This window comes from Crassostrea angulata, chromosome 3, assembly GCF_025612915.1.
Source record: "Crassostrea angulata isolate pt1a10 chromosome 3, ASM2561291v2, whole genome shotgun sequence".
NCBI lineage: Eukaryota > Metazoa > Mollusca > Bivalvia > Ostreida > Ostreidae > Magallana > Magallana angulata.
The window spans coordinates 18070230-18091018 of NC_069113.1; the positions used below are offsets into that span (position 1 = coordinate 18070230).

General features: G+C 35.1%; 1 protein-coding gene across 3 annotated transcripts; it reads left to right on the plus strand.

Moving 5' to 3' along the window:
- The first annotated feature begins 91 nt into the window (after positions 1 to 91).
- Positions 92 to 20563, plus strand: LOC128178043 (TP53-binding protein 1-like). 3 transcript variants are annotated; one of them, XM_052845032.1, is made up of 32 exons: positions 92 to 708; positions 1854 to 1929; positions 2659 to 2800; positions 2998 to 3056; positions 3175 to 3351; positions 3525 to 3604; positions 3796 to 3894; positions 4558 to 4671; positions 5052 to 5130; positions 5725 to 5877; positions 5995 to 6150; positions 6246 to 6504; positions 6654 to 6836; positions 6990 to 7425; positions 7533 to 7979; positions 8430 to 8555; positions 8984 to 9140; positions 9230 to 9293; positions 9417 to 9619; positions 10614 to 10674; positions 11091 to 11179; positions 11442 to 11514; positions 11776 to 11976; positions 13492 to 13613; positions 15995 to 16216; positions 16538 to 16618; positions 16756 to 16911; positions 17103 to 17200; positions 17453 to 17578; positions 18032 to 18105; positions 19431 to 19567; positions 20146 to 20563. In XM_052845032.1, exons 1-32 carry the CDS (start codon positions 538 to 540, stop codon positions 20319 to 20321), a joined length of 4797 nt encoding a protein of 1598 aa, XP_052700992.1. In that variant the 5' UTR covers positions 92 to 537; the 3' UTR covers positions 20322 to 20563. The 3 variants fall into 3 exon arrangements, with proteins under 3 accessions (XP_052700992.1, XP_052700993.1, XP_052700995.1); XM_052845033.1 differs by having other exon boundaries at positions 8433 to 8555; XM_052845035.1 differs by having other exon boundaries at positions 3528 to 3604.
- The last annotated feature ends 226 nt before the right edge of the window (positions 20564 to 20789 follow it).

Below are 20789 nucleotides of genomic sequence, written 5' to 3' on the forward strand. Positions count from 1 at the left end.
AAAATATTCAATCACGCTATATTCTTGATAAACGAAAGAATAAAAGCGTAAAATATACAACAAATATAAAAATTGTTGTTGCTTTGAGGCTGTATTAATGCGCGGGAACAACTGTCAACACCGACAACCTGAAATTCCTCTAAATTGACTGAAAACTACCGTGAATTTATTGCATTAATCAAGGTTAACAATGCTGTGATCCAGTTTTATTTTTTATACTGACTAGATAAACAAGGTACTTTCATTCTGATACAATCCGAAGAGGCAAATCAAATGTCACCCCCCCCCTCCCCCAGCCTATTGCACATGATATTTTGTGCGAGATTTATTCTGTTTTATGCTAGAAATGTTATACCAATTCGGTTTTGCATGTTTTTGGCAGTTTACTAAAATTTTACCCTGCCATGAGAACTGAAAGGGTGGAAGTTCGTAATCAACGGGAGTGAAAGTAAGACTGACGATTCGCCTATTTTTGGAAGGCCTAACGTAAATTTGTCCTGTGATATGTTCATATAAAGTTAGACGATGTGATGAAGAATGGAGGCAGACGACTCGGATTCAGCAAGTGTGGAGTATAACTTTGAGACACAGCCGGACAGTGTTGGGTTTATGGTGCTAACCTCACAGTCTGAGTCACAGCCCAGAAACACTGAAGATGCTGACATCATGCAGATATGGCCGGCTCTGCAGCAAGGAGAAGAACGAAAAGTATTACATTTAGAGTTACAATGATATGTTTAGAATTTTTTACTAAATAATAGTTTAGGTTGTGTTTTAAATGAGGTTAGTAACAATATATATGTATCTACATTGATTTAGTATTGATTGTACCTGTAATTAAAATTAGACTTCTATAATCAGCAATAGCTCCTCTATGATATTTTAGGCCTACACAAGATGGAACAAGACCTCGTTTGAGGTCACTTCAGAGCGATCTTTCAAGAGAATGTTGGCCAATTCAAGCTATTAAAATAGTTTGATAGCTTTATCTCTTACAACTCTGATGCTTAGTTGTCTTTTTTATGCCAAGTTAATGAAAATGTGCATATCATTTGTCTGATCGGCTATCCTTCTGTCCGTTAAGCTAACAACAAATACACTAATTTTTCAGGTAGCAAAGATGCATGCAATTTGTAATGAATTTATTTATCACATGAGACCCCTCAAGCATTTAGGTTCATAAGTGAAAAAGGAACACATATCCAAGTTACCAGACAAAATTTTGGCAGCAATGATTTCATTAGCTAATTAAAAGTTGTACAGTGTATCAAAGAGAAGTGGTTTTACTGGTCTAATTTTGATTAGATTGCAGTTAAAGACAACAGTTTTCCTTATTATTGAAGTTATATTTCTTTTAAATTGATGTACAAAGTCTAGCTGTAACATATAAAATTTAAACATGCATGCAGCAAATGAAGGGGGTGCATTAATGACCCGCATTGCTTTATATATTGCTTCATAAATGCATAAACATATTTTAATGCAGTTTTCATGATTAAAATGTCAGATTGTTTCAATAGTTGCATATTAGCTGTGCATCTATTTGCCAAAAAAATTTAGGTTGTATGGCTAAGGAATATTCAATGTACAACATGTACAATGTGGGGTTACAAAACAATTCTTCCTAGGAAATAAATTATTTAAAGGGTAACTGTCCTGTCTGTTAATGATATGTACCAATGAGGGGGATACATTTAATTCTAGGTCTTTGGTATTTGCCGGCAATAACATAACCTGGTAGATTAGATTTCAAAACAGTTTTGATCATCAATAAATAAATTTAACGGTAATTAAATTTTATCTGAAATTATGTTGAAATGTTGCATATAACTGGAGTTGAATTAACATTTCAGGAGAAAGAAAAGAAATCTTTGGTGAATTGCCTGGCATCTGTTATGGACACCTCTGGAGACGAGCAAAAGCCAGCAGGTAAAGAATTAATGCTGAACAGAAGTAGGAGTAAGAAACAGGCTTAGAATGGAGGAATAGGGTACATTAGTTGAGTAAATTTGGGGAATGGAATTCAAGTAAATTATTTAAAAGTTTTCTGTAAGTCTTCTTAAGTTAATTAAAGTTTTAATAGGGAAAATATTTCTTAAGAGAATTCAATTTCTAATCTGAATTGTCGATGATTTTACCCAGTTTTGATGCTTCAAACAGATAGAACAATTACTGAACTCTCTTTTACCATGTGTATTGTATAGTTACCTTAAAACTGAGATCTAAAGCCTGTTTTTACATGATTATTGTCATCATAAGGATACCATGTATGGATACACGTAGCTTATTATATATATGCCTTTGAAGATTAGGATTACACAACATACAAGAATGTACTCAATCTTTTTTCTTTGATAGAGCTGAATGATTGGATATTGAATTTTATAACATTAATGATGTTGTATTAAACATCTTTGTTCTATTAGTTCCATGTAATAAGAATGTAATCAGGCATGTTTCAACACATTTGTATTTAACTGCTCAATATTACCCGGTGTCATATAATATTTTGATACCGCAAAATAAGAATCATATCGAAATCCCATAAGAATGATATGAAAATTGATTTATATAAGAATTATATATTTCCTATCATATAATTCTGATATGATTTGAATTACATGTATATGATAATTACTTCATATGAAATGGTATTAGAAGCTGCACAGATCCTAGCCACTGAGACAGAGTTAAGCGAGTCAGAGATGGAAACTGAGGTCACTGTGATTGAAAAAACAGGCAAAAGTGACCACAGCACACCAGAACCAGAGGAAAAACAAACACCAAAAACCACTGGAAGGTAAGAGTAATGGTAAAAATGTTGACAAGTTTATCATGTTCATCTAAATTGAAGCAGTAAATAAAGGTACTGATATGATATTTTGTGAGATGTAAATATTAATATTAGGCACTTTAAAGAATCAAATACTAACTGATCAATGTTTAATGTCAAGTACAGCATATAATTCTACTACATTGATGCTTCTTTTGTTATAGGTCGCCATTGACAGCCGATTTTAGATCCTTATCTCCTCAGGATATGTTTGAAAATGATGGTAAACTTCTAAGGAAAAATGATTGTTTTATCTCCTTTATTCACTTTGTAATTCAACAGTGTGTTAATCCACCCCAATTTCTATCCTTAAACATTAAACAAGTTAATTATGTTCACAGATGAAGAAGTAGCAGTGTGTACATCAGCAGGGTTTGTTGGATCCCTACATTTGTCTAATCAGGCCATGCTGGTCCCAGAAACTACAGAGTCAGAAGACCCCCTACCCTCCACTCCAGAAGAATTTGAGGGACTCCCTAAAATCATACCAAGCTCTCCAACAGATGGATCATTCCAAGGTTGTTTTTAAAAAATGCAGAGCACAAATAAATACTTCATAAGACAAATAGTTTGCGGATAAAAGTAATATTTTGTCATCGGATTTTTAGTTACCAGTTGTAAAATTTGATATAAATTCATATTAATTTATTATTTGTGCGTTTCTTGGATTAAATTGTATAATTTATCACAGAAGATGGAAAAACTGATGACCCTACACATTATAATCCAAAAGATGACTCCACACTTGCAGATGAAGCCACAGTAGTCAAGGTATAAACAATTATTTATTGATCAGCATTCTGCAGTGATACTGCATGTAAGGTTCATGTGCTGGAACACACCTACCAAAATGAAATTTCCGTTTCATTGTTAAAGGAGCCTCCATCAAAACTCTTGCTTGTATGGGTTAATAACATGATTAATGATTACATGATTAATGACTCCAACCATTGCTTTTGTAGAAATCAAGGAAGTCAGATGAGCCTGAGTCATCCCAATGCAAGAGCCTGAGTTCTACTGGAGACAAAAAGGACCTGGGAGAAAACAGGACACAGTCTGAGGTACAGTCCTGTGCAGACTCAGCCTGAGGTACAATCCTGTGCAGACTCAGTCTGAGGAACAGAACTGTACATACAGTCCTGTACAGACTCAGTCTGAGGTACAGAACTGCACATACTCAGTCTGAGGTACAGTCCTTTACAGACTTTTTCTGAGGTACAGTCCTTTACAGACTCGTCTGAGGTATAATTCTGTAGACTCTGAGGTACAGTATTGTACAAACTCAGTCTGAAGTACAGTCCTGTACAGACTCGGTCTGATGTAAAGTCCTGTACAGAATAATTCTGAGGTACAGTCCTGTACAGATTCAGTCTGAGGTACAGTCTCCTGTACAGACTCAGTCTGAGTTATAGAAATGTACATTGTGCAGTCTTATAATTGCAAGCATTGCTGTTTATCAACATTATGATATGTGCTGGTTGCCACAATGATGGTTAGGAGAGATGATATTCTGGATCCTTGACCATTGGTTTCACTTTCTGTTTGTTTTTCTGTCTGTGTATTGCAACATATTTCCATTTTTTCAGTTCTTATGATTATCTTTTAAGTTTTGATGTATAGTGTGTTGAAGAAAGAAATGTTTTAACTGTTTGTAAATATTTTGATTGATACCATTGAAATGTGACTGATATTTCTCACAGTATCTTGTTATTTTGTTATCCTAGTCTGTACAGTATAATCCTCAAAAAGAGAGAACCTTGGTAGAAAGCTCAGATGACCAGCAATCATTACACCTACATTACTCCGAAACCCAAAAATCATCATTGTCAAGGCGCCAGGTAGATTCTTTTTAGTGACCCACTACTCAGACTAAAGCTTATCTTCATTTAAGTTCCATTGATCTTAACACATCTGCACTTTTGTGTGGTGAGAAACTTTATGTAGTTGAGCTGACTTTAATAATGATTTCTTTCTTTTTGATGAAGAAATTCTTATTTAGATAGAGACTGTAAACTTCCTGTTTTTTGTTTCACAATTGAACTGAGATCAGAGATTGTTCATAATGAGTGATCGGGACATAAAATTTGAAATTTAAGCATTAAATGATATGTCCAATATTAGAAAATAGGTTGCTTTAGTTTATATTTCAATGAAAAAATTTTGCTTGACAGAAATTCTTGATATGATGGCTCTGTCTGAAGATACCTTTTATTTATAGGAAGATACAGCAGACTCAGTGGAGGTTGTAGGGACAAGTTTTATGGATGTCATTTCTATCAAAAGCTCAGATGGCACAGGTAAATGTGTAAACTACATAGTATGAACAGTAGATTTTTTTAAAAAGTTCAAGGAAATGAACATAAATTCCTCAATTATTTTCTTCATTAGGAATTGTATAGGAACACTTAAGCTTATTTTAGAGGTAAAAAACAATCTTTGATGTTAAAAATAATGTGTCTTTGGATTTGTAATGGAAATGTTGATCACAGATTTTCCACCAATGAGAAACTAAATTTTTTTAAAATTATATTATGAACATTCATGTATGTTTCTGTTGCTTATGATGCACAGACATTGCATCAATTGTTTAGATTTCCTTTATAAAAGTATAATTAAGCCAAAACGTTATGGGACGTCCTAAGGTCAGTATAAATCCAATGCCAGACTGGCTGTGGGTTTAATACAATGGAATTAAATTAAATGAAACTATATTTTATATAAATAAATATTTTGACTTTATATTGTATTTTTGATATGTTTAAAACCTGAGCCAAAGATATACATTGTTGCTTAGCTCAGCAGTTGTTTCATGGATTTTGTTGTTGTGTTTCCTACAGTACTTCTCTTAATTGTACATGAATATTATACCACATAATTTATCGACTGTGTAGAGATTGACCCAGTGCCTGAGTCCCAGGAGTTGTCCCTGAGACTGACGCCGTCACAGAGTGATAAATCCAGCAAGGGCACAGACACAGAGACTGTAGTCACCCAGCCAATCAGGAGGAGGGTACCTATGGTCAGGAGTCAGGACCTGGTCACAGGTACAGTTAACATATTGTGTGATATTTACCGAAACTTCATTAAATTGTTCCCATTGATTAAAAAATAAACTGAAGTTCATTGAATATGTATGCATTTTATTTGTTTTATTTATTCAGAGAGACAGGTGCTTAGACATGACAAGAAGACAGACAAGATCATGTCTCAGCCAGCTAGACCGGATAGAAACCAGGAGGTTGATGTAGATAGACTGAGGGGTGAGGCAGTGGAGGCTAGAGGCAAGGGACCAGGATTAGTAATGGCTTCTGAATCAGGTAAAATATCAACCCTATGTTGTATGGAGTAGCGTATTAGGACATTGATTCATCTTAATTCTTCTCTGTCTAAGGTTTGGACTCTTATTTTCCAGAAATGTTTGCTTTGTCATTGCCCAAAGATGGTGAATTGTTGCACCCAAAAGTCTCCTCAGGCAAATCCTCAAAACCTGAAGTGGACAGCCAGTCCAGTGTTGTAAAAGTCAGTCAGGGCACCCCAGGAAAGAAGTCAGGTAGAACCAAAGTCTCCGGAAGCCCTACTAGGTCTGGAAGACAGGAGGGAAACAATGGCCAGGAAGGAGGGGACACTGTGCTTAGTGAACCGGGACCAAGTCATCAAGCAGCAAAAGACAAGTATGAATGTACATTAAATTCTTGTTGGATTTTCATGCATTTTAGAATGTTTATTAATTTCTTGTGCAGTTTTCACATATTTTGATATGATGTGAAATTTTAACACATACATATTCATTTCAATCTTAAGTGGAATACTTGTATTGTAGCCAAGGCTTAGAAAATACGCCACCACTTGTGGAGTCTCAAGTCTCAACTAGATGTTTCTTGCTACAGCCACCTCACATAGAAAACATAGCAATGAAAGAGATGGAGGATACGCAACAGAATGTGTTCAAGAGGACCATGTCTGAAATTGCCTCCCCCAGAAAAAGAGTCATTCAAGAGGACAGGTGAGTCAAAATGTAACTTGGGTTCAAATTTATTTTTGGCTTTTGAAATGACAGGTATGGTATACTGATATGATATTTTTAAGATGTAAGAAAGAATAGATTTTCAAGCTTTTTGTTTGTTCTCTATTTGCTTTGTGCATGTTTTTGTTTCAGTGATGACGAGGTAACAATACATGTACATAAGAGACAAAAAAAATCAAGATCTAGTCAACTGGGGAGCTCAGATGAAGATGCTAGCCAAAAAAAAAATTCTCCATCTCGACATCCTGGCACACCTAAGACTACAACAATGGAACAATCTTTACAGAATTCTGAGAAGGGCTCAACAAGAGGAACTCCCATAAGGAAGATTCCATCCATCTCTAGTGAGGGGAGCCAGTCCAAAGTGTCATTACAGAAAAAGACATCAATATCCACTGAAGGGGGTTATCAAGCTAGCATAGAGGATGAACACAGTATATCCAACATCAATGACCAGGAAACAGCATTAGCTGGACAGGGCTCTAGACCATTGATTGCCATTCCAGTGTGGAGTCAAGAGCAAGTAACTGTTAACCCTCTTCCTGACTTAGAACCTGATACTTCTATGGTAGTTTGCTTTTGTTAATTTCTGCACCTGTTGCTCTTGAAATAAACATCCTTTAAATTTTTCAGAAGACTCTCTTCTGTATTTTTTTGCTACATTTTGATTGATAGGTTAAAGATGTTCCAAAGAGACGGACAAAAAAAAGTACTCCCATTGTTCAGACTCCTGTATCAGGAAAGAAAAGGAAATGTCTAACAAAACTGCGGACAGGAAGTCGCATTAAGAAATGTGCCTCCCCCAGAGACACCCAGCCAAGGACCCCCTCTCTGACCGCGGCACCAACAGTTGTTGTCACCACCACCTCGTCAACCAGCAGCGAAGAGAGCGCTCATATCAATGTGTTAGGACAGGGACTCCTAGCACAGAGGTCCACCATTATCCTGTCCCCACCCCTTGCTCGGGCCTCCTCCCTAGAGTCGGTGTTATCCCGCCAGCCACGGATGTCCACTTCAGAGACGCCCACTAACCGACCTTCAAAGGTCAGGGCCAGTAAAACGGAGCCAAGGTTTAAGATTCCAGTGAGGACTGAGCTAGACAGGTCACCAAGTCTGGAACAGGTAATGACTGATTCAGTCGTGAAATTTCTTTGTATATTGTTCATGTTTATGTGCGAAAAAGGCATTGATGTTTTGATATCCACTGGCTTCTTGGTACCCCTTAATTACTCACATGTATTTTCTCTTTGAATATCGATACATATTATAGATTCCTTATTTTATGCGAGCATTTAGAGAATATAAAATCCTTATCGCCAAATTTTTATTATAACTACAATTAGTTTTCATCTATCCAAAAAATAAAAGCATGATTATAAAATCCACAATTCTATATTATGAAATAGGCATCAACAGTTGTTACTTTCATGTATGATTCATAAAGTTTTTTTTTGAAAATCAATATAATCTGACAACCAGTGTATGCTTTAAAAATGATAAGACAATGACCTTGCCAAATGACTCACTATTGTGTGAATTATAAAGGTGATTATTTCAACTTTATTGAATCAGCAGCTGAGTACTACAGAAGATGTAGAAAGGAAGACAGTTATAATTAAGGTCAAGCAGTTTGAAGTCCGGACTGAAATCACTGAAATGATACGACAAGGAAAGGTTGTTTCCAGATCAGAGAAAGAGGTATTTTGATATAGCAGTTAGCAAAGTCCTTTGTCCTTTGATATTCTTATATATTTGAAAATTGTTTAGGTCTTTCCTGCTTTATGTAATCTGTGTCATGATGCCCTCCATCGAAGAAGGGAGGGAATATTACTATGCTGCTGTCTGTCTGTCAGTCGATCAGTCGGTCCACCAATTGTTTCCGTTCATTTTCATCGCAGTGGTTACACATATTGAAATGAAATTTGATATACAGATTTATCATAATAATATCTTTGTCATGGACTCAAGGTTGATTTTGGTATTAAACAATAGAGCAATTTTCAACAGAGTTATGCCCCTTTGACTTAGAAAAGTTTCAATTATTTGCAGTGTCCATTCATTTTATTCATGGATGGTTCCATGGAGGGGGGCATAAGTGTTTCACAAACATCTCTTGTTACTTGTAGGTTGCTAAGGAACCTGTGACAGTGAAGGTCAAGACCTACCAGGAGATGGAAGCCCTGTCACCCGGCACATTTTCCTCCTCCAGCACAGGAAGTTCACTGGCGTCTGGTTACCTAGGCGACATTAGCTCTGGTTTGTCTCGCTCTGGTTCTTCCAATGGTAAGTAACAAATGCATGGGTTATTTAAAGGGAGAAAGCTTTGTGGTAGGTGGTATGATAATTTAGCATTGTTGAAACTTTATTTGTAGTTCCTTCCTTGAGTGAACATGAGATACCATTAACACAGCCTAGCTCAATAAGTCTGGAAGTCAGGTTTGTGCACAGAGACTTGATGGCGTATCTTTTGATTGAAAGTTTTTAACTGGAGAAATTTCTGACACTGAAAGGCTCAATGAGTTTGTAAGTTATATATAAAAACAATGGGTTTTTTTCTAGCTCTGTAGAGGTGTCAGAAGTTCTCTCCCCTGTAGTGGAAGCAGTAGAGGGAGCTACAGTTCAGGGATGTAGTAGTGCAACACCAGCAGCCGTGTCAGTGTCGGCCTCTGTGAGATCAGAGTCTATTACTCCCAATGTGTCCAAAGGTTTTGCGGTAATTCCAACATCAGCCTTCCTGACTGACGTGCCTTCCACTAGTGCAGGTATAAGGGGCTTTACATCCTGAAATTCTGAAACAATATACACCTGTACATACAATGTGTTGTGTTATGCTTTCTGTTGTTTTATTTCTAATTTGTGTGTTGATATGTCTTTTGGTTGCACTGTAGGCTGTATTTTAATAATACTGTAGATTCCTTATTTTACTCGAGTTCTTAGTTCCGCGACTCAATCGTTTTCCATTATATCATGAAAACATAAAATCGCTAATGCCAAACTTTTATCATAGTTTCATGTAGTTAACATATGTCCAAAAAATAAAAAGATATTTTAAAAGAAGATGGTACAGTTTCTTTTAATATTTGCCCTAAAATTCAAAAGTGGTTCAAATCTCATGAAAATACACATATGCTATCTTGAACATGTATGTATATAAAATACCAAGTTATACGCTTTTATCTTGATTCAAAAAATAATTATGACTTTAACATTTTGGCAAATTTCTAAGATTAAGTCAAAAATGATGAAAAATGGCACATTTTCTCATAGTTTTTTGAAGAGGAAAATGTGTCCGCAGCCGTCGCCCACAACAAAATTAATATATTTTATGTGTCATAACATGATAAAGTTATAATGTGAGTTTCATCGTGGGCGACAGCTGCGGACATAGTTTTCTATTCAAAAAACTACTGAGGAATTGGTGTCTTCTGCTCAGTTTTATGAAAATTATGGGAAAATGCACTGTTTGTGACGTCACAATTACCTCTGTCAAAGTCTTATCAGTAAACTATTTATATATTCTTAGTTTATGAATATTATTGTGAAGATAAATGTTACATTTCCATTTTTTGTGATATTTTTAAAAATTACTCTAAAACAGGGCAAAATATGACTGAAACTGTACCTAGTTCTTTGCGAGATGTGCATTTCGTGATTTTACGCGGATATAAATTCCTTGTGTTTAATTAGGAATCTACAGTATGTACATGTATATTGTATATTTGTAGAATTCTATTACCTGTTACATGTACTTTGTAGGAGTTGGACATGAGCACAGTCTTCATAGCAGAAAAAAGCAAGTCTCCAGTGAAGAAGTTAGGTAGGAAATGATGCTTCTAAAATTACTTTACATGCATTATAGATGTAAGCATGGAAATGTCCATTCACACAGTTAAATGAACACTTGTACTCTTTAAATGCTGAAAATGTGACATACAAATACTTGTGATTTGGTCTGGTTTCTTGTTTCTCATAATCTATTAAAACTTTCATTAGATCATTACTTTTGTATCATTTACTATGACATAAGATAAGGTCAAGTCTCATTTGCATGGTCTAAAGCAAAAAAGAGTTGACCTGTTTCTATCAAGGACTAGATGTCAAAAGTTACACATTTATTTCTTGGTTTGGAATGTGAGCAGAATGCACTCCAACATGCATGTACACATATGTACTGTTTTGCATTTTGTGTTTTTGCTTTTTGGCATACTATTTTTTGGTATGAATTTTATGTAGTTCTGAAGTTCCCTACCAAGATGAGTTAAACATCACGGCAACCACAGAGAGCATTGGTGTTGGACTGTTAAGATCAAGGCCAGTGAAAGGTGAGTTAATTATATTTTTCAGGTTTCAAAATATTATAAATAAGTGTCCAAGTAGTGCAGTGGACAATGCACTTGCTTTGGCCACCAGATTTTGGTATTGCTACAGAATTGATATTAATGTGTCCATTAATTCATGACACATATACTTGTAGAAGCATATATATATACGTGTATCAATATATGTATCAAGTACAATAAAAGAGCTTTAATCATACAGGCAACAGCATTTTACTTAAACACTAACTTACAAAATATGTTACAGATTCTCGTGTGATGGCAAAATGGAAAGATGGCTACTACTATCCAGGAATTATACAAAAAGTTGAGGGATCCAGGTACATGTAGATCTTAAATAGAAAAAACTGTACATTTAGTTTATTATTGATATATATAAGTAAAAGCAAGAAGTATATGAATAAAATGTAACTATTCTTCAATAGTTGAAAAATTTGTTGTTATTTCATATATTTATGGACACACCTGAATAATTTGTATAGATATGGAATAGTAAGCGACCTGTGGTGTTCGTTATGCAGTTTTAATATATATGAACATATACCTGAAGACTGTACTTTGACCTTATGTTAACTGACCAGGTACCAAGTTAAGTTTGATGATGGAGATTCCCGCTATGTCCGACACTCGGAGGCCTTGCTGATTGAGCGCCTGCCCCTGGGTCAGCCGGTGATGGTCCAGTCCCAGGACGGATACTTTGACGCTGGGCTCATTGTTGGCCAAGTCAAAAAGGGAGGGGTTTTCCAGTATTCTGTGGAGAAAGATTCTGGTGAAACACGAACGTGAGTCTCCTGCTATAGTATATGTACATACATTGATGTGATTAGATACATGTATGTGCTATACATGCATACATTTTTATAGATGTCAAAGATATATTGAATGTTTGCACTTAATGTACGTGTACTTCTACAAAACATTATTCTCCAACCTTTACTACTAATGTACTCTTCTGACTAGGAGTATATGTTTCATATACAGTACATAGTACCGGTTTTTTTAAAAAGATAATTCTTTTTGTGGTCGGTACCAAATTGCCAAGTAGAGAATTGGTTATTATTTACCATAATCTTTTAAACAACAAATTTTTCACCCATTAAAATAACCTGCAATTTTGCAGTGGCTTGCTTGTACTTCTATTGAGCATACTCTCTAAATCTTTTGCTATCACAGCTAAATGATGCACAAAAGATTATGTGTGGATTTTCTCTCATTGCAAACTTATCAACCTCAAAGCCTTATTTACTAACATGTCTTTTTGTAATTATACCCCCCGCAAACAAAGTTTGGGGGGGTATATAGGAATCACCTTGTCCGTCCGTCCGTCTGTCCGTCTGTCTGTCTGTCTGTCTGTCTGTCTGTCCGTCTGTCTGTGCAATCGTGTCCGGTCCATATCTTTCTTATGGAGAAACATTGGAAGTTCTTACTTCACACAAAGATTGCTTATGACCTAAGGGTGTGTCATGACTTTGACCCAAGGTCATTCGGGCAAGGTCAAGGTCACTGGCAGAAAAAGTGCAAAATTCGTGTCCGGTCCATATCTTTCTTATGGGGAAACATTGGAAGTTCTTACTTCACACAAAGATTGCTTATGACCTAAGGGTGTGTCATGACCTTGACTTAAGGTCATTCGGGCAAGGTCAAGGTCACTGGCAGAAAAAGTGCTAAATTCGGGTCCGGTCCATATCTTACTTATGGGGAAACATTGGAAGTTCTTACTTCACACAAAGATTGCTTGTGACCTAAGGGTGTGTCATGACCTTGACCCAAGGTCATTTGGGCAAGGTCAAGGTCACTGGCAGAAAAAATGCAAAATTCGTGTCCGGTCCATATCTTTCTTATGGGGAAACATTGGAAGTTCTTACTTCACACAAAGATTGCTTATGATTAAAGGGTGTGTCATGACCTTGGCGCAAGGTCAATTGAGAAAGTTCAAGGTTATTGTTTCAAAAAAGCTAAATTCTGTCTGTGTCATGTCTTGTATTAATGGAAATATTAGAAGCTAAAAATTAACAGTTTTTAAAAATAAAGCAGTTGTTATTTATAGAAAATGGACAGTGAAATAGATTCATCCAATATTTTCTATAATAGCAAAAATACACGCGTTATGATTTTTTTCTTAGCGGGGGGTATCAATTGTGAGCTTGCTCACAGTACCTCTAGTTTTAAAAGGAATTGGTTTTATTGAAAATATTACAAGGAAGTTATTTGCATACTTTAAGAAAATACTCGTACTTCATGTATGAATTGTTCAACACATTTACTGATAGCATGTACACCTTTACATGTACCTGTAGGTTCAGCAACAGTGATGTGATTTTGAGTGAGGAGCAGGCCAACCTGTTGCTGACTGACCTCCCGACCTCACCCCAGAAGGCTGTCCCCTTGATAGAGCCCAACCCAGCCAATGTCAGTCTAGGTAGGTTGGTTATTAAACCATTTATTTTCAGGGTTTAAGTGTGTGTAACAGATCTATTATATGTGATACATGAATGATAACTGAAAATTAGTTTTACATGTATTTTTAATCATGACTTCGCATATTTGTTATACTGTGTTTATCAGGTATAGTGTGAATTAGGATTAGACAAGATATTAATTAAACTTCATCAGTCTAGTTTTGAGTAATAATTATACCCCCGCAAACGAAGTTTAGGGGGGGTATATTGGTTTCACCCTGTCCGTCTGTCTGTCTGTCCGTCTGTCCGTCTGTCCGTCTGTCTGTAGACGCAACTTTGTCCCCCCTATAGAATTTTTTATTACTGCATGGAACAGTTTGAAAATTTGTACATATGTTGAACACCATCTGAAGATGTGCACCTGCAATTTTTTTTAAGATCAGACAAGATTTAATGATTTTATGACATTTTTCATTTTCCTTATTCTATATATTGTACACTAATGTTGAAAAGTAAGGGAGGTAATCCTTACAGATTTTATTAATTAATTAATAGAAAATACTCTAAAATATATTTATATAAATACATCCAGATGGAGTTTTTTGTCTTTATGTCTTAATTAATAAAAAAAAATAATTTTTTTTAAAGTATTCTATCAACTGACAATGCAAAGTTTTTGTTTGTCAATGATAAATTCTTAGGAGCTAATGAGAACATCAAAGACAAGTGTGGCTGAATTCATTTGTCCCAAGGGAGCCATTATCTGAGCCATGGTTCAGATGGAGCATGTGTTTAGGGGAAATTGATAATCTGTAAAATGGGTGATGGTTTTGGGGCTATTTTAAAACTGTTTCATGTAAACCAAAAGGTCTATCATTATAAGGAAATAAATAATATAATTATTAATAAAGAAGTTAAACTATTTTTAGAGGTTGTTATACCCCCGCAAACGAAGTTTAGGGGGGTATATTGGTTTCACCCTGTCCGTCTGTCCGTCTGTCCGTCTGTCCGTCTGTCCGTCTGTCCGTCTGTCTGTAGACGCAACTTTGTCCCCCATATAGAATTTTTTATTACTGCATGGAACAATTTGAAAATTTGTACATATGTTGAACACCATCTGAAGATGTGCACCTGCAATTTTTTTTAAGATCAGACAAGATTTAATGATTTTATGACAGTTTTCATTTTCCTTATTCTATATATTGTACACTAATGTTGAAAAGTAAGGGATGTAATCCTTACAGATTTTATTAATTGATTAATAGAAAACACTCTAAAATATATTTATATAAATACATCCAGATGGAGTTTTTTGTCTTTATGTCTTAATTAATAAAAAAAATTTATTTTTTATCAGTATTCTATCAACTGACAATGCAAAGTTTTTGTTTGTCAATGATAAATTCTTAGGAGCTAATGAGAACATCAAAGACAAGTGTGGCTGAATTCATTTGTCCCAAGGGAGCCATTATCTGAGCCATGGTTCAGATGGAGCATGTGTTTAGGGGAAATTGATAATCTGTAAAATGGGTGATGGTTTTGGGGCTATTTTAAAACTGTTTCATGTAAACCAAAAGGTCTATCATTATAAGGAAATAAATAATATAATTATTAATAAAGAAGTTAAACTATTTTTAGAGGTTGTTTAAATTTATTTGTCAAGTAATTTGATGAAGTGACCCTATTGGGCATTAATTTAAATGAAATTCAAAATTACTGATATGATTGTAGTGTTTTGGCAATTTTAAAATTGTTTGCAATATTAAATTTTCTTTTTTACATATTTTTACAAAGTATGGTAATTATGGTAATGTTTTGGGAGTTTAAGGGATCAATTTTCTGATATGGAGTTCAATTGTGCCATAGGAGAAAGTGAGGAAAATTTGAAACAACTAATTGCATCTGTCAAGACTCTTATTAGAAAGATATTGAAAGTCTTATCAACAGAAGAGCATTGCTTGGCTACCGGTATATCTATTCACTGCAAAGGGAGGGGTTATTGTCATTTTGTTGGTTTTTCTTTAAATCAATTAAATTAAAAAAATATATCATCAAATACATACATTTGTAAATGTATTACTGTTATAGATATGTATTTACAGTGAAATTCTGACAATTTTGATTTTAATTTTTCTTTAACTATTTTTTTTTTGTTTTACAATTCTAGAATTTTTTTTTTTGTATATGTTCCAAACCTTAATTATTATTCAATTCAATTATTTGTCCCATTTGAAATTAGCCTAGCGGGGGTATTAGTCCCATTAGGACAGTTCTAGTTGCTGTTACATGCATTGGTCTCAAGTTTGTCACAAATTATTATAGTTTTTTCTGTTCAGATTATACTTGAGCTCATTTTTTTTGTTCTTGCTTAAATATGATATGATGAATATTTATTCAACAGATAATCTTGTGGAGGGTAAAAGAAGGGCAGGCAACACAACTACACATGGTGATGAAACGGCACCTAAGAAACCCTCTACATCCAAGGGAGCAAGCTGTGTAGAGGGGGAGGAGGCCCCACAGTCCTCTACAAGAGGGAAGAGAAGGATCCACCCACTACCCCAGCAGGCCACCAGTACTCCCACTCGAAAAGAGAAAGGGAGGGGGGCTAGTAGAGTGGCTGGTAAGATGCCTTGGTGTAAACTCTAAAATTCTTATTAAATACATGTAATTTAAAAAAAATATATAAATCACTTGTTTAGTTTGCAGGTACATTGTACATTTACTTGCATACTGGAATGAAAATGTTAATATTTTTGAATTGGTTAAAATTGTTGAAAGTCCAACAAAAAGTTGCCCCCTTCCACCCATTTGTCGTTTTGGGATAAATTAATGTTTCTATGGGAAGCTATATTCAACTTGACTGCTGGCATGGCATTCATGCTAAAGAAACATGTATATTTAATCTGACTAACGTAAATATATACACATATGTACTCTTCAGATCCCGAGTCGACCCCTATCTATCCTGATGTAGCGGTATCCCCGATTGAGCCGAGGAGATCCCCAAGGAAAGCACGACATGGTATAATACAACATAAGAATATAAGAATAACAAACTATTTGTTAATAACTGAAAGTTGTTGGTTTACTACATTTTTCAGAATAAAGGTTAATACATTGTATTATCAAAAAACAACTGTGTTTTGACTTGTTTGCCAGGTTTGTTTGGTAAGGAGAAGCAGCCATTCAATGCCACACCCTTTTCTGGCCTAGTCTTCCTACTGACCTATGTAGAGAAGTCTAAAGACTTGAAAGAGGAGGAGAAGACCATCCTGAAGAACCCAGATCTGACATCTGATGACAGCTCTGTTGAACGTAGGAATTTTTATTTGATATACAATGTATTTTGTCAAATTACATGTGTTGCCTTTGTCAGTGAATATTTGACGTGAGCTTAGATAATCTCCACAATTGACATGATATGAATGAACACAAAGACTATATACATGTACAATGTAATTTTATATAACTGACACCCAAATTCAGAATTTTGTCTTAATTAACAAAAGCTGATGATGATGAAGTTCCCTTTGACAAACAAGACATCATAACAAAGATCCAAGCTGGAGGGGGTGTTGTCTTGGACAAGTTTGACGAGGCTGCTGTATGTACATCTGTTGTTGTAAAATTTCAAGTTGTTCAGAAGTGTTACATGTATGTGGGGAAAAGTTGCTTTATCCTTCTCTCTTGACTGATATTTTAATCAAATTGTCTCCCTTTTAGGGTTGTCTGATTAAAAAAAATCGTACATGTACATTTAATAGTCTTGTTTCTGTAGGTTTTATTATTGTTATTAATTCAGTGTAATGGTATACAGTGCAGTGCTCAGCAACTAAATCAGTAATCTCCTTGACAGATTGCAAATGCCAAGCAGTGCTTTTTGATATCCAATTCCTACCAGAGGACCATAAAATACTTTCAGTGTTTGGCAGCGGCAATTCCATGTATATCGCATCTCTGGATAAGGGACTCCTCCAATGAGGTTTGTAGTCAGAATGTTGTCTCATCAATCAAAGCAATGTTAAAGAGATCAACTTCTATCAAGTGATACAATGAAAAAAATTACATGAAAAATATGAATGTTAATTCATCAAGCAGTACAATGGGGAAAAAGAGGTGGATTTCTATCAAGTGGCAGTGTTAAGTGTGTCCAGAAGTACATAGAACCATTTTAACAAGACCTTGGATTTTCAGCAGGGCATAGCTATCTATTCCTTGTGTCAAAACAAGTTTAAAATGATACGGTTTCAAGCGAAATATACACAGATTGCCTAGTCTTAGCTCAAAAGCCAGATAAATCTTGCAGATTTCAAAGAGCCATGGCTGACGTTACATGTGCTTTGCTATTGACACAACAACCCAAAGTCCAAGTTCTTGTTAAAATGGTTCTATTTATGTGTAATTTGGTTAACTGCTTCATTGTCTACTTTTATAGGGAGTGTTATTGGATTATAAAGCATACAAATTACAAGCTGGGGTCAGCCTTGAAAAGAGAAAGAAAATGGAATGGTGGGTATCAAAATTAGCCTGGAAAATAATTCTCTTTTCAAACCTTAATCAGTGACATGAATTCATAAATTTAAGCATTTTGTCGCCACATTAGTTTCGATTGCTCCACAACTGCCACTTGGGTATAGATAACGACCGAGAAAGTTATGTGCAGTTTGCATTCCGATCTAAGGATTGCATGGACTTCTAAATGCATGAACTAGATATTGTAGTAAAATGTTTGTAAAATAGAATAATGAAAACAACAATCTATAAAAGTTTAAATAAGCTTTATTCTTTAAAAGATTTTCCAAGTATCTTGCATTATCTTGCACAGATAGTGCTGCCTTACTTCTCTTGAACATCAAACGTGTCGTTCATACAGAGTGCGTAACATCAACATCTTATTGTAAACCCTGGCCACACCACAACCAACACAGTAGATAGGTGATAGTCAATCCAAGAAGGTGTCAACAACGTAACATCGCTTTTATCAGTTTCTACTAACACTCCATTTTCTAAAATCCATGCAGCCACTACACGGCCTGCTACAGTGTGAGGTTTGGGCATGTGCACATGTTACACAGAAAAAATGTTCTACAATGATTGAGGATTTGGGAAATATATGAGTGCCTGGGTGTTTTGTCTTTCATCAGATATTCCTTACTAGAGCAGTGGTTGTCATTTATTTTTGTTCAAACGCGTTTCTACAAATCTTTCTGTCCAAATGCAAAATGCTGAATGTGGTGAAGCATGAAAAGTTCTCTCGGCCTTATATAGGGGGTGTAACAATAGAAATCGACAACTAATCGACAACTAAACAACTGGCGGTTGTCAGAGATAAAAGGGAAATAATGCATATTTATGAATTCATGTCAGCTTTAAGATACATGAACAGAGTCTTATGAAATTAGAGAAAATATAACATAATATATACAGTTATGGAGGAAAATATTCACCCCCATTTTATTTTCATCCCTTTCGCCCTTGTCAGCAAGAAAATTTAAGACTTAGCAAAATCCGAAGTCTAAATATCTTTGTCTTTTGTCTGGTCAAATTCAAGACGGGGCAAAACTGTGTGGAAGTGAAGAAGGGCGACAATAGCATGGGGCAAAAATAACCCCTATATACAGTTGTGAAAATGAATTTGTAACGTGTGTACCAGTTATGGTTAGATTGGTTTAATCTCTTGACTAGAAATTCATGGGTTTAATCTCATTCTAGTAAGTTATATTTACTTCCTGATGATGAATATAAATACACGTACACCAATTATTGATCAGACTGATATTTGGTCTGTTTTGAAGAGATTGTTATGATGTTTAACTGTAATTCTTGTGCTTTAGGTCGAACAGAAAGGGAGATCTACTAGGCCTCTCTGTGTTTGTCTCCTCATCTCACAAAAAATTCCAGGAGGAGTGGTCCTTCATCCTGAAGCTCGCGGGATGTCAGGTTCTACACAAACTCCCAACCGTAAATTCTGGTGAGAAATCTTTAGAATAGATTAATAGCTAAAAATACCACTAGATATTTATATTGTCACATGCTCATTTCCACAGATACATGTTTATGTACAGTGTATATACAGAGATCAATCATAAATTTGTTAAGTCATATAGAGAAAAAGATAGGAACCCTGCCTTTTACTTCGAGAGATCAATAACTTTGACATGTTATAATGATTAAAGTTTGAACCATGAAGTGTCACCTGTAGTTACCGGTACATGGTTTTTTTTCTCTCTCAGATATATTTACCAGTAGCTCTTATATTAACCAGATACTGTAAATTACTTATATTAAGGAGTACTTAATTCCACGATCCCGCTGTTTTGTATCAAATCGCGAGAATATAAAATCGCGAACATTGAACATTTATCCATATTTCTTGTAGTTCTCAACTTTCAGGAAGTAATGGCAAGGTTTCAAAGTCATCGAGGATTGCTTCTCGCGAATTTATGCGGGTATCAATTCCTCGCGTTTTATTAGGAATTTACAGTAGTTACCAGTTTGTACTGATGTACGTTGTATATAGAGTATAACTCCCTTTTGTCCATGTTGTAGATACTCGACTTGATGTTATTGTTACTGATCTCACCTGTCCCAAAACTGTGTTACATCGCAGCAGGAAATCCGGAATACCCCTGGTGGCCTCAGAGTGGGTTATGCAGTGTTTAATTAATGGAAGGAGACTCAATTATAGGGGACACCCACGATATAATTATGACTTTCACTCCTGATGCAACGAAAAGTGTTAGAATATTTACATGTACATGTATACTTATAAAATGTTTAAGTATATGTAGTTTCCAGCTGTTATGAGGCACTTTTATCATACTTTGAAATAAGATGAGGAGTTATGTACATGATTAAAAATTCTTAAAGAATGTGCATTGAACTAAAATTACTGTTTGTAACGATGCATGATACAGATCCTACATGTACATGTACCAGTACATATATGTTGGATGTATAGAAACTTTAGGAAAAACTCTGTATACCAGGGGTTTTTTTCTTTATCAATATGCATGTATTTCATTATTTTTTTTTTTTAAAGTTTTAAATAATTTTATGCAGAGACAGTTGATTAATTTTTAAATGCATGTCTTAAACTTATTATACGTTCGAATCAATTTTTTGTCATTTTAATGGGACAAAAAACATTTTACAACAATTTTTGTCAGGTTTGGATAGATTGAATACCATAT

Coding starts and splice junctions, on each gene's coding strand:
- LOC128178043 (XM_052845032.1), top strand. CDS start 538: ATGGAGGCAGACGACTCGGATTCAGCAAGTGTGGAGTATAACTTTGAG. Junction 6,505..6,653: donor CATCAAGCAGCAAAAGACAA/GTATGAATGTAC, acceptor CTTGTATTGTAG/CCAAGGCTTAGAAAATACGC. Junction 7,426..7,532: donor TAGAACCTGATACTTCTATG/GTAGTTTGCTTT, acceptor TTTGATTGATAG/GTTAAAGATGTTCCAAAGAG.